At 39.7% G+C, this 14763-nt stretch overlaps 1 protein-coding gene across 2 annotated transcripts in view; it reads left to right on the top strand.

Annotated features, from left to right (window-relative positions):
- stk10 (serine/threonine kinase 10) overlaps nt 1-14763 on the top strand; it is a 43480-nt gene that overhangs the window by 24599 nt on the left and 4118 nt on the right. For both annotated transcript variants that reach the window (XM_079355338.1, XM_079355339.1), the window contains exons 6-16: nt 954-1148; nt 1724-1805; nt 5997-6131; nt 8839-9189; nt 9292-9711; nt 12525-12649; nt 13421-13544; nt 13725-13904; nt 14029-14121; nt 14247-14376; nt 14511-14635. In XM_079355338.1, the coding sequence (XP_079211464.1) occupies nt 954-1148; nt 1724-1805; nt 5997-6131; nt 8839-9189; nt 9292-9711; nt 12525-12649; nt 13421-13544; nt 13725-13904; nt 14029-14121; nt 14247-14376; nt 14511-14635 (1960 nt within the window). The remainder of the gene's footprint in view (nt 1-953; nt 1149-1723; nt 1806-5996; nt 6132-8838; nt 9190-9291; nt 9712-12524; nt 12650-13420; nt 13545-13724; nt 13905-14028; nt 14122-14246; nt 14377-14510; nt 14636-14763) is intronic.

Here is a 14763-nt window from a genome sequence, read left to right as displayed (position 1 = left end):
GGAGTCCATGGGTGGAGATACCAGGGGAGGGGAGGGTATTTTTTACCAGAATCCAACTTGTGATGTCACAAACTGGGAAATGTAGAAATTTGAGGTTACGTTTAAAAACACTGCAGAAGTGGATTGTTCATAATATTTCCCCTTTAATCAACCATTGCTGTAACAATCACACTGCTATCTCCTCTATACCTGAGCAGATTGGAAAGGTACCCTTGAAGTGTGAGTCGCATTGAACCTTGGTCCACACTCTTATCCCCCTCGTCAGCTGCTGCTAGTCAATCATTGACTCGATTGCGTTATTTTTGGTCAGCCTCGTGGCTGTGCCCGTATTACTGATAGAAAGTTATACATGTGTTTTTACTTTTTTTTTTTTTTTTTAAATGAGTACTGATTAGCAAAATAAGAGGCAAATATTTGTTTGGTTTTTTTCTCTTGGGTAAATCTGAGACTTTATGAAGCCCTTATGGAGATTGTCAGCAAACAGGCTGACTGGGTGAAGCGTGCTCTATGTTGACTCATGTAAACAATGAGAGAGAGGAAAAGCCCTCCTTTTGCCTTTCAGTAATCATCACTTAGTCATTTCCTGCCGCTGCCCATGGATTACTGTCCTAGATACTGCAGTTTTTATTTCTTTTATACACAAAAAACACATTTAGTTTGCTTTTTTTGTTTAAATATATTTTTCTTGTGAAACCCTTTGCCACACGCGCTCATGAAAATTGTACATACTGAACTCAACATTCCATACACTTTAACATTTCTCCCCAGAAGGTTTATCATACGCTAAAGAGCAGGAGTATGGAGAACACTCTCTCCTCTCCAGCCAGACAATCCCTGCACGTGTTCAGGATAATCATAATTGTGTCTTAACTTGTAATCGAGGATTCAGCTTCCTGTGATGTGTTCATGCCCTTGGATCTATTACTCATCCCGGTTTTTGGATTCTGTCTCAGGATGGCCCCAGAGGTGGTGATGTGTGAGACAATGAAGGATGCTCCGTATGACTACAAGGCGGATATCTGGTCCCTGGGAATCACTCTGATTGAGCTCGCCCAGATTGAACCTCCTCATCATGAGCTCAACCCCATGAGGGTGCTGCTGAAGATCGCCAAGTCAGAGCCACCAAACCTGGACCAACCGAACAAATGGTGATCAATAAGCAAGCATTACAAATTAATCTAAATTCATACATTGAATATTGGATTATTAATGACACATAATAGTGTGAATAGTGTATTCCCTTGCAATGAATTGATTAGTTTTGACAAAGCCTATAATCATTATAGTCTCCATGGGCTTCAATACAACTGTCCGGATCTCACCGGATCCTTTCATTTTATCCTATTAACAATTTCTTTCTCACTCAGTGTACGGTAATGTACTATACTGTAGGTACTCCGTGTACCACGCTGTCTTCCCCATCTCCTCCTTCAGTGCTTTTTGCCCTTTGCAAGCCTGCAGCAATGACTCAGCAGAGAAGCCGGACCTCGGCATTTGCCAAACTATAACTTTCCCCTATCAGTTTTTACGAGTCTGAATGCTCCAAAGCAGCAAATGTTAGCGCAGTAGAAGTGGAGTTATCAGGTGCTGAAAGGGGATGTGGGGCTGACTCATCCTCCCTGTTGAAGCTCTGTACATAAAATGTTGTCTTTTTTTTTTTTTTTTATAAGCTGTTGTAGTTCTACCTTCAACATGTCCCTTGCTTTTTCTTGTGTTACCCAAGGTCTTCAGAGTTTAAAGATTTCCTGAGGAAATCTTTGGATAAAAACCCAGAGACCCGTCCGACTGCATTGCAACTCTTGGAGGTAGGCTTTGATACAATGTGCCGTTGTTACCTCGTCAGTATTATACAAAGCTGCACCTCGGTGTATGTCGGGCCGTTGTACTCACATTGCCCTCATCTTGCAATTACATTACACAATTAATTTGCTGTTCAAAAGACCTTGAATGGTTATCTCTGCTAGGGAAGTTTCAGACTTTTGTTTGTGATTTCTCATTTAGATTTTTTCTTTGGAAAATCGTACGAGGTTTCTTGCATTAGAACGTCATGATGAGCTTTAATTCATGTTCCTCAAAATCCAAAATCCCTGGCATGAGGTTGAGGCAAAAAAGTGAACAGGGTGTGGATTAAAACCCAGAAGTGCAGCGCCTATTAAAATTCAGAGCCATGGTTTCCTGTCTGTATCCCACAGCTGAGGGGGGAATGCCAACTATTTACATTCTCGCTCTTATCCAATAGCATGTCTGGCTAACCCCTGAGCTCGCCACCTCTGGCCAATTACAGCGAGGCAGATATGAAAACTCCTCGACCTGGGCCCGCTGGGAATTCTGCATGTGTTCTCTAGTGTGTGTGTGTGTGTGTGTGGGGGGGGGATTGTTGGGTGCGGTCCGGTTTTTGGTGCTGTGCTGGAGGTTTCAGATGTTTATCTTGCCTGCCGCTCCTCACGGCTGTCAGATAGTATTTAGTGCAGATAGTTGTGCAATGGATGTCATTTTTCCGGGAATCAACCATCGGGGTATGTGAAGAGTTTTACATCAGACTTTAGTCAGTGGGGTGTGTAAAACAGATGAAGTGCAAAAAGGGAAAAATAAGCTGGTGCTAAACCCGGGAGGTTTGGTGCGTAACTGTATGACTGCTGTGTGTGACTGTATTAAAAGGATTGCCTTGCGTCTGTGCAGCATGTGTGCTTTTATAGATCGTAAACAAAACATCATGATACAGTATCAGTCACTGTTGCTGCTGGGAGACCATCTGGATGACTTGTACTTATTATACCGAAATAGAAGATCCTACATCATTTATCATGGTCTGATTTTTTTTTTTTTTTCTTTATTTTTCCGTCGGTTCCAATCATCCATAATATTGGATGTTTTCCTGCTTCTGATCATAGTGTCCCTCCATGCTGGGTGATTTTATCTTGGGTGAATTCTTGCTATTTTACCTCTGAGCCTAGGCTTAGTAGTGGTCCTGTAACATTGACGCACACAGACACAAACAGACACACATATTTATCTTTTTAACGTGTGCGAAAATCTGTTTATTTATTTATTTATTTTTATTGTTATCCATTTTCAAGCCCTGAACCATCACTCGTTCACGAGCTATGTAAGTAAGCAGCGCCACATACCCTGACCTTGTGGGTATTTATTTTTTTTAACTTTTTTGCTCTTGGCTCTGTTCATATTTTCTGCTTCCTGTTTTTGGGCTACTGTAACAACAACATTTCTCCGTTTGGGAGATCAAAAAAGTCCTTATCCTTAAATCATTCTCTCAAAATCAAAGAAAAAAAGATGCCACCCCTGGACTCTTGAAATTCCTTTTGAAAGTTGGCATCTTGTCAGGTTTTTCACAGCATTGCAGTAATCCTGGGGCATTTGTCGGCACATCCCATGATTATCCTGACAGTATAATAATATTGTAATATAAGAAAGAGTGTGGTCTCGACCTGTTTCTTTTTGTAAAATGTCTCCAGATAACATTTTTTATAAATTGATGTTCTACAAATAAAGACTAATTGTTCTGCAAAGGAAATATACTAAAAGCTAAGTATGCCACTTTCTGGGATACAGTTGTCTCTGTTTCGTAGAAAGGGTTGGCTCCTCAATATGAACTTTGAAAACCTTTGGTCTGTTCAAATGTGCCAGGGTCAAAAACTTCAAAAACCTCCCACGGGGATCAAGGAGGGAGGACTTCCCCTGTAGTGCTCTAAGCAAAGAAAGCTGTCCCTGTTGCTCTGGATAAGCCACCAAAAGAATAAGCAACACTTCTCCGTGGGCAGCAGCTCCTGTGAGATCCTGACATTTTGAAAGAGAGGAAGTCAATGCAGAAAGTATGATCATATTAATAAGAAAATATGTTGTACAAGAAGGTTTGATAGAAATATCAAACTGATAAGTCAGAGCTTTGGGAAATTAAATTCAACTAAACAAGTTGTAATTATGTTGACAGAAAATACTGCTCATCTTACCTTAACCCTTAACTTAAACTTAATCATTTTACCCATAACAAGAAGTCTTAACCTCCCAACCTCATCTTGAAGGAAGTGAGGACTGATATACTCACTCAAAATCTCCATCTGTATAAAAACACTCTACTACCCTCGCTGCCCAGGTAACTCTGCACTCATTCAGCTCCCTGCTCTGGTCCCCTAATGGACCATATTGTTCACATTTAACCTTTTCACGCCCAGCCATGCATGTAAGTCCCACATTCACCAGCTTCACTGGCTCTAAAAGCAACATGAGACCTGAAAGAGATGACATTTGCTCCACTGATCCACATCTTGATCCATGATGGCAGTTAAAAAAAAAAAAAAACAACCCAAAAAAAACAAAAAAAACCCCACACACGGCTAGGTTTCAGAAGTTTGCTTTTCTATCTCTTCATCTGTCTGCTTCAAGATGAGGAGGTTTACAACGAAGCGTTAAAGGTTTTAATGCAAGCTTAATGCTCACATGTTTGTTACTGTTGGTATTCACATGGCATCAAAGGTAGAGAAGAGTGATTTTTACCCAGTTATTAACTTTACTTAAATCATCTTCACCCACCCTCTGTGCTCCCTCAAAAGTCCCGCCCCTCACTCACATACACTAGCGCCATTGGTCCAGAAGCAGATACGTTTCTTTTTCTTTTTTCAGAGCATATGAATTAGTATTTACGTTCATGACCTAAAGACAATTTTAAACCAACATATTAAAAAGTGTATCTGGAGAAAATTACCTACCTTGCCTTCAAAGATGTCTGCTTGGGTAAGATGTGGTAACTTAAACATCTTACATGATAAAAACACTTTTGTGGTTGTTTCTATGGACTTATAGAGGATACGGCTAAAATTGCAATGAAGAGTTATTGCATTGGTATGTAAAACTAACCTTAAATGTTGTCATGTCTAGAGACCAGTATTGATTATTAAATGATTCTATAAACAGCATTTATTAGTTTTTTGTGTTTTTTTTATTCACAAAATTAGAAACGAATCAAATGCTTTCATAGCTTTTTCGTGGTATTCCCTTATTTGTTCTACTGCAGTGCAAGAACTGGTGAGCTTGCCCTCAGCATTTATACTTCCTGATGAAACGAATGCTGTTGTTTGTCATTGCTGTTAAAAAGCTGAGGCCTAATGTACTTGACAAGGGCAAGCTGCACACAATGAACTGTGGTAACACACAACAAACGTGCGCACACTTCATGGTCCAGCACGCCTTTTCCCCTGTCGTCAGCTGTTCAAATTAAATTACTGTGTTGTGCAAAGCATCTGAATAATTGATGATCAGTGTTGTATCCCGGCAGAACTCCACTCTAACTACTTTTTATTTAGCTTTTCATTCTCTGTGCACTCAAACTTCTTCGTGACTCCCTTCAAAATCACACTTTTTTTTTTCTTTTCTATCAGTTATTAAAGTACAGGTGTTTGCAGTTCTAAGGATATAATGTCAGGTTCCATCTGTTACATTAGTGTGCTATTAAGGGGGCTTTTGTTGTAGCTGTTCCAGGGGTGGCAGATAGAGTTTCTCCTGCAGTGAAAGTCCTGCAACCTGGTCCCTCACAGCTCCATGTGCTAGCTTATGTTGTGACACAAAATACACTATTTTCCCCCAGCATTCCAGTTAACATGTTCTCCTATGTTAATGTTTTCTCCTAAAACAGTGAATTGTATTTGCAGTAGTTTTTTTTTTTTTTCTTTTTTCTTTTCTTAATGTCGTCAATTCGGGTCCTGTACCAACAGAATACCTCAGGCAACAGTTTCATGGTTTAATGATGCTCAGATCCATGGACCATATGGTTTTACGGTCCTGCGGTCGTGTCAAGCCTTTTAGTCTCTCTCCCTCTTCAGAGGCAACAGCTAAAGTCTCTGCAGCCGACATAAACTGTTCAAGCTTTGTCAAAGGAGAAAAACAAAAACAACATGTTCTTGGACTGCTTGCTGTTTGACCCTCAATCACATTCCACCTGCTGATGAATTTAACCATCCCTACTCTGTCCCTTCTGTCCACAGCACCCTTTTGTGCGATCTGTGACGTCTAATCGCCCTCTGCGGGAACTGGTGGCTGAGGCCAAAGCTGAGGTCATGGAGGAAATCGAAGACAATAGAGAGGAAGGAGAGGAGGACGACGGCATGGAGCTCACTGTGGTACCAAAGCTGTTTCTTTATTTTCCTTTTCTGTCCTTTCATTTTCTTCTATGTCATTGTTTGTTTCTCTTGTTTCAAAGTAGAGAGGCCGGTATCTGCTCTTCCATTAGCTTTCTTTTGAAAGGTTTGTACATAAAACTAGGGTCAGCAGTTTGACTAAGGTCAGAGATGGGATGGTAACTGTAGTTGTTGCATTTGTCCAACAGGATAAACACCTTTTGTTAAGGAATACATTTGTTTAGGTCTTGCTCCACGTATGGAGGCAGGCGACACCTGTGGCTCCTTTTTCCCTGAATGTCTTTCCCATCTCTCTCATCCTCATGTCCTATCTAATAAAAGCAAAAAGCCCAAAAATGATTCGAAAACAAAGATGGAGTTGAATCTCTGAAAGGCGTGCCATTATGTGCACCCAAATCCTACGCTTTCAATTCTTTTGTGCTCTTCATTTCTTCTCTTTAATTTCCCGCATAAGAAGTAACAGCCAGAGGTCGTTCATAAACCAAAAGTGTTGACACAATAAAATAAAGTGACATCGTACAAAAGTGACTGCCTCGTGTAAAAACAAAGGAACAGAAACCGGAATCCTGACATTCACCCACACCCACACAGGGTTAAATATAGGTGCTGCACTCCACCTTGATCCTGTGTAGAAACTCTGTCCCCTCACGACCCCTCAGGGAGTCAATTATTCATGGTCAAACATTGTTCTGTTGCTATAATGCGACCCTTAACTAAAGACAGACGTTACGCAGTACATGAATGATGGAAGGATTACAAAAAAGGGCTCTCGCTAACAGGAAGTTGTGACCTGCTGAATGTGTTGGTCATGTGTTAAATATGGATGTTTTGACTCTCCATGAAGATGAATGTTTGAACTCTTATCTCTTCCTCCCCCTTTTGTCAACAATTGGAGTGCTCACATCCAAATTTATTGAAGTGAATAACTTGTCTCCGGAGTGGTGACATAGGTTGAAACTCGTCCAATGGGTCATTTCTGCTGGATGCTTCTTTTGAATTTAACAATGTATCATTGGACTACTTACAATATGTTTTCAGTTCTGTTTACTGGGAAAAAAACTTGACTCGTGACTCATCTTTTCCTGTGTGTTTTGGGTTATCTCAAAAGAATCAAATTAAACAATGAGGGTTTCAAACAGACGATGTTTGTACATAATAACTATGGTTGCATTGTAATTTGCTCTTTAAGTCCAGATCTTTCACCTGCAAGAAGAAATAATTTCTGTCATGCATCAGATTCCTCCAGCTCCCTCTGCTCCGTTAACTTTATCAATACGGTTCTTTAACTGTCTCTACCAGCAAATGGCACTCCTGTACCCGCAGTTGCATTATATTGACGCAAACAGCTACAAGGCCATGAAAAGAGCAGCCAAGCAGCTGACTGAGAGTTTATCTCCTTCTCTATATCACACACAAGCCAGACAGAGATGTTTGCTGAGACATTAGAAAAGGCTGAACCTGATCATAAAGATGTCTGCTGGTTTTGTTTACCTCTGGTGGTAGTCAGCAGAGAGAGAGAGAGAGAGAGAGAGAGAGAGAGAGAGAGAGAGAGAGAGAGAGAGAGAGAGAGAGAGGCTCAGTTGATGGTTAGCTGTTCACATAATTCTGAAACCTGTTCGTAAACTGTTGATATTTTAACACTGGTAAACATATATTTTTAGGCCCCTTAATACTTTATGTAGGATTTTCGATTAACATTTGGTACAGGCATTTTGTTTCGTAAGTTTTTTTGTTCTGAGGCTATGTTTTAAAGTCACAGTCAGACTCATCTGAGGTGTCTGAATGTGTTGAAAAGATTTACATAGTGATAAATATGTTACATAATCGAGTCACATGGTATGTATGTCCAACCCTTATTATCATCCCCTTCTTATTTTCAAGTATGGATAAGAACAGGGAGCATTACATCTGTGTGGCATTACAATTCTTGATTTAACATTATGAACCATACACAAAAACATTTTAAAAAATGAATCAGAATCAAAACTGCTTTACTTTACCAAATGCTCAACAGAAATCATTCATATGTATTGTAATTAATGCCATTAAGTACTCCCTGTTCCTGGTTGTCATCCATGATTTACACAGACTTTTTACTTTTGTAATTATGACTGTACTTATTGTACATTAGATAGCTGTCTAAGCAACAGTGACAAGTAGTCTTAGCAGGATTTACAACATTCCATTAAAGCTATAAGGTTACTTCACTGAAGGTGGGGTGCCTGAAGGACTTTAGACTTTAGGCTATAACTAGAGGTTAAAAACATTCTAAGTTTCAGTGTTTTATCATGGGAAGAGCAGATGTTCAAATAATGAGCAAGACTATAAAGAACAGTCACAGACTTTAACATCAAGCTTAGAAGTTTAAATATTCCTTTAGACATAAACTAGTTATTTACCTTAGCTTTCTGAACAGGTAGCCAAACAAGCATTTAGCAGGGTGTAAAGCTAACGCTAGTTTTTAGCTTGATGCTAAGCAACAGCACTTGTAAGGGCCTTAAAAACCTTCAGTTGACCCCTTTTATTCCTTGAAGACATAAATAATATCTGTTAGGTGGTCAAAAATGTTGAAAATCTTTTTGACTGAAAAAAGCAAAGACCAAAATGTAACCTAGATAGTCTTATAACATCAAAGGATTTTGTCAGTTGCATGACAACACCTCACTTATCCTACCTTTGATTTCTTTAGTCTCCAGGGAAGGAGCCATGCCAGACCAGTCAGACCAGTACGGAAGGTGACCAGTCTCCGGTCACCTCAAGCCCCACCACGCCCTTCCCCACCACACCAATACCTTTACACGGGCAGGATTCTGAGCCAGAATCACCAACAGAGGACCAGGCAGGCTCTGTCATGGTGGTCCCTGTTCCCATTCCACGGCAGAATGTCCCCCACAAAGCTCTGGAGGAGGCAGAGGAAAAACTTGCAGATGAAGTCACCAATGGTTCAGAGAAATCGGAAAGCGAAGTGTCAACGAAGACTTCCAACTCGGATTCAGGAATTGAGGATGGCAAGAGCACACCAACACCGGAGGGGGAGAAGGTAGCCTACTCATTAAAGATTTAAAATGCAAAAAAAAAAAAGTTATTTTAGAATAATTTATGGAGTTTATCCAAATTCACAATTACAAATATTGATTTCAAGGTGGCAGAGGAGGCCCCGGAGCCAGAACAGAGCCCATCTCCTCCCCAGGATGAGGCATCTGAGGAACAGGTTGAAGTCATCGTAGATTCGACAGACCCAGAAGAACCTAAAATCCTGGTGACAGAGGAAGAGAATAGCGTCGTAGCTAATGGAGGCATAACGACTACGACTACTACAACTCCCACACCTTCTCCAGAGCCCTCAACTACTCCTACCCCGGTACCCACACCCCGCTCAGGGCTGAACGGAAACCTAATCAAGGGAACCCCAGAGCGGTCATCGACAGGGGAAAACTCTGAGAATATCGCACCTTATGTCAATGGAGGGATTATCACCAAACGGTCCTCTTATTCAGGCAGCATGGCTTCAGAGAGCTTGGACATGTCCATCAACAAGGAGATGATATCAATGTCTGCAAGGGTAAGTCACCATGAACTAAAACCTACTGAACTCAAAGAAATACTTGATGCAGAAATTAATTTGTTGATGCAGGAAAGATGAGGTATTTAGACATATCCTTCATTCATTCAAATGTTTGAGAAGAATGTGTCTTTTGAGGGGAATTGGAAGAGTACTGAAGTGTAAAAGAGGTACAGAGACAACTCCCTGCCTCAGTAGGAAAACCACTCCTTGGAAAAACTCTTTCTCGGCACCCACAGAGGAACTGAAAGTGCATTGTGTTGTGTTTTGGGGTGTGGGTGTTAACCATCTGAGACAGAGGAGAGCCTGTCTTCCATTAGGCTTGCAGTGCACATTGCATTTAAAGAAGATGCTGGCCAAAGCTCTTAAAACCAACACAAGTTATTTTCAATTGGTTGTGGGTGATAGTGAAAATGAATTTATTTGTTGAAACTTGGCTGGGTTATTGAGAAACTTTTATTTTTTTCTTAAACACTCGGTGAATCCTCAAAACTAACTCTCCAATGTCTCAGTTGTCGTCATCTCGAGGTTTTTAGAAGTTTACCTTGTTTTTGTTTTGTTTTTAAATACACGTTCAACTTCTGAAATAATTGCATTGCTTTTCTTACACTTTTTCTTAATCATATTTTTTTTTTCTTTTATGCATTAAAGCACTTTTCAAACTTTTCTACAATTTTATATAAGATGGCTATTAAAAGTAACAAAATAAGAAGTAAAATAGTTACTTGGAGAGCAACATTTTATAATACAAATTTGTATTCCCCAAGAGGGGAAAGGTCGTTAAAAAGCTGTTTGGAAAGAGAAGAGAGAGACCATTTTATTATCAGACACTTAGCCTTTCTGCAGCAAAATATGCAACATTCGCCATTCATCAGGACCAACGGTGCCCTTTGTGTGGGCACAGTGCAGTATTCAGCAGTGTGAATGGAAGTTTCTGTGCAGCTCATTGTTGCTCTGCAGCTTCTGGATGCTTATGGACTGAGCATGATTGAAATCCTATTGACCGGTTGTAGAGTACTGTCTGTTAGTTGCATGTTAAGTTTTTCCAGAACAGATTTTTTTAGCAGCCTGCAGTCAGAATGACTCGGCTATATTTGTTTTTTCACAGGACACTTACAGGTCTGTGTGTTTTGCATGTTTGAAAATGAGAACTGTGTTGTTTTTTTGTTTTTTTTGTGAATGAGTAGCAATGGGAAGTTCAGTCACGTGGAGCCTCATTCTCAACATGAGCTCAGCCACAGAATGACCCACATGTCCTCTGATGGTAGTGCCATTATGCACTTAATCACACACTCAAACACAGGCACATGGATTTACTGTTATTGTAAATGTGTCAGCCAGCTCTAAAGAAAAGAAACAGAACAAAACAGGTGAAAAGTAGCATCAAGTGGTTCCAAAAGCTCCTGTTGTCGAGTATCTTGATTAACTGTTGAGTGTTAAAGATCACATAAAACATGAATTCCTACTTAATACTTAGGTTTCCTCTTTTCCTCTCATTTTCTACAGTAGCTGTAAACTGTTTCTCAAACAGGAAATTATAACATGCTAACATGCTCGTGCTTTGAGCTACAGTTCGCAGTGTTTGCAGGGTAAACTGTGATCAGTTTGGTAAATATTGTCAATGGAGGCGGCTTTAGATAGAGGACATTAGAAACTTAACTTAGTTAGTCTCGTCTAGTGAGTTTATTTTTTTTCTATTCCAGGGTCAACTCACACTCTTAGATTGAACATTACATTTATGTCACCCCTAACCATATTTGACCTGTGATGTCTTGCTCATACTTCCGACATGAGTGAGTTTTTTAAAATTTAGATCACAGACACTATAAAAGAGGTCAGTGGCCTGATTTGTTATGTTGATGACAAGAAATGGAAAATATTTTTTTGTTTACATGTATAGCCTATTAGAGAACTTTTTTTTGTTTGTTTTTTTTGTGCCAAAAAAAGAGTTGAAAAATACTGACAGGATTAGATTGTGTTGTCAGACAGAGTTACTTCCTGGATGGCGCTCCCGATGACAGTGACAGATGGAGCATCTTGCTGATTGTTACAGTAGAACCAGACTGACAGGAACATTAATGGCTTTGTCAACACTCATTAACCCACAGCTGCCTCTCCTTTATCCAGATACAAAGACAGAAGCATCAGAAATACATGTTTTTATAAAGTAACTCTGACAGGTCAACATTTCTTGTATAGTAAAGCATATATTAGCTAATTGTAGCTGAGCGAGGAGATGCACATGGCTTGATAAGTGTTGCTCGGGGCAGAGTTTGTTGAAGCTGAAGTCTAACAAGTTAGAAAATATTTAAAAAAATGTGTGGTGGAGATTAAAAACTAGTGAATTTAGCAGACCTTAGTAGCTCGCTAATATTACATGTGTTTGGGACTAGCAGTCTGAGTCAACTTTAGCCGCTACTAGCATATCACTTAATCTCAAATGGAGTTGTTGGCTAAAGTTACATCGTGAACACACGCACATGACGGGGCTATTAGTTCCACTGCATACATTTTGACCCTTACACATTTTGTTAATGGTCATGCTACATTTATGAAGTGTTATTTTAAACTACTTAAACACTTAATGAATGTGTTGCCTCACTACTCATATCGACCTACAAACTCTATTCAACCCGACATGTCTCTTAACCAGTAACTAACAACTGAGCCTTCAAGCAGAGGTTCATTGTAGCTTCAAACACACTTGGAGTGACGCAGGTAAATAAGTGCAAGGACTTATTTGTCTTGTACTTTATGTTTGACTTAATCTCATTCTCTTTTGTGAACCTTGCCCCTCTCTGTCTTCCTCACAGGACTTCTCCAGTAAGACACTGAAGCGAACCAGGAAGTTTGTTATTGACGGTGTGGAGGTGAGTGTGACCACCTCCAAGATCATCAGAGATGATGAGAAGAAAGATGAAGAGATGCGATTCTTGAGGTAAGTGATTTTCAGCTCATAAAGGTAGATATGGTACACACATTTTAAATTAGGATCTCAAAATGTGCAGTTGTATAGGCCATCTGTGTCTCCCATTCTTTTCTATCTGCTTTATTTCATGGAAACACAGTTCATTTTCATTCACATTGGTCTCTGAGGGGTCTCTAAACTAGAAAATGGCCTGTTGGATTTTTGAGTTAACTTCAAGGTCTATTTAAAGCATCCTTCTCTGTGTGCTTTAGCCCCCTGAGATTAGCCTTTTGTAAATATACAAACTGTTTTGGAAAAAGACTAATGTCGTTTCTTTTAAAGTTTGCTACAGGGAGTCTTGATGAAACAAGTTTGCATAAAAAGGACAAACATAAACCAACTCCATAAATTATTATTGTTTTTTATTTTTTTAATAATGTGTAATAGAAACTGAACTTGTTTTGATCCCCCTAGGAAGGTCCTAGTGTTTTACTACTGCCCTCTGGTGGTAGAAATATGATATTGCATGTATGACTAAATACCAACAGGCCTGGTTTTAACTTTAATTTATTTTTATGAACAATGCTACCATTTATATTTAAATGGATTTACATTCCTAAGATGTTGCAATTGTCTTCTGCCAAAGAAAATATATCTACTCTGTTGACTCACCTATGTAACGTTTATAGAATCACAAGTCATAAAATCAACTGAAATGGGATTATACATTTTATTGACTTGTTTTTGCAGCATTTTAAACCATGGTTGTGTAAATGTTAAAAAAGATTCTACTGTTTTCAGGCGCCAGGAGCTGCGTGATCTCCGTTTGCTGCAGAAGGAGGAGCATCGTGCTCAGGCTGGTCTAAATGCTAAACTGGAATCACAAAGAGAACAAATGCAAAGACGCTTTGACCAGGAAATGAATGTGAGTCAAAGCACGCAAACAGAGTTACTATTGTAGTAGGTACAACTTAAGCATGACTTAATGTGTGCCACCAGCTCAGCAAAACATCCTACAGTTGAATAGTTTTCATTTGTGCTGCGGTGACATTTTCTTTTTCCCTGGCATCTTTATGATGCGTTTGTTTCTTTAAAATGCTCCCAGGCCAAGAAGAAGCACTACGATGGGGAGCTGGAGAACTTGGAGAAGAACCAGAAGCAGACCATAGAGAAGATGGAGGCAGACCACAATGTCAAACTCAAGGAAGAGACCAAACGCATCAAGGCAGAGCAGGATCGCGAATACCACAAGTTTCAGGATCAGTTAAAACACAAGAAAAAGGAGGTACGCCCACGTTTCTCTATATTTATTCACATTCTAACTTCAGTGCAGCAAATCAAAGCAGGATCCAGTGTCAAACACGGTTAATAATAAAGCATAAATGTGCCTTTTTTTTTAACATGTGTAGGTGAAGCAGTCTGTTGACAAGCTGCCCAGAAGCCAACGTAAAGATTCCTTGAAGCAGATGATGAATTCTTTCCACGAAAAGAAGATTAAAGATGTAAGATGTCTCTAATTTATTTTAATGCATACTTCACTGTTAAACTTATAATATATTGTATCACTCTTACACTATAATCACTTTTTCTTACCTTCCCCTCCCTTCGTGGTTTTTTTGCGTTTCAGGAGAATAACTTCTTGGCAGCTCAGAAGAACCACCTGGACAACACGCTGCAGAGAATCATCTCCAACAACAAGAGAGAGATCGCAGAGACTGAGAGGGAATGCCTCAACAGGAAACACCAGCTAATCAGAGGTACACAATCTGCCTGGTCCGTTTAAAAAAAATCCAATGAACCACACATCAAACTAGTCTTATCATTTTTGAGACTCGCCAACTTATCTTCTCTTAATAACACACGTCTTTTGTTTCCTCCTGACTTTGATTAGAGCGTGAAGCCACGATGTGGGACATGGAGGAGAAGAACCTGTACGAGAGACACCAGTTGTTGAAGCAGCAGCTGAAAGACCAGTACTTCCTTCAACGGCATCAGCTTCTCAAAAAACACGAGAAGGTAAATCAGTGGATGACAACACGTTTGACACTCAATTTGCCATTTTTATTTTTCGAGTAAATCCATTGAACTCATCCTAAAATTGCTTTCCAAGTACAACAAAAGATTACGTTCAACTAGACAACATG

The sequence above is a fragment of the Symphodus melops genome, assembly GCF_947650265.1.
Source record: "Symphodus melops genome assembly, chromosome: 11".
Classification (NCBI taxonomy): domain Eukaryota; kingdom Metazoa; phylum Chordata; class Actinopteri; order Labriformes; family Labridae; genus Symphodus; species Symphodus melops.
The sequence above is the reverse complement of the archived record's forward strand: the minus strand, read 5'-3'. Positions and strand labels throughout refer to the sequence as shown.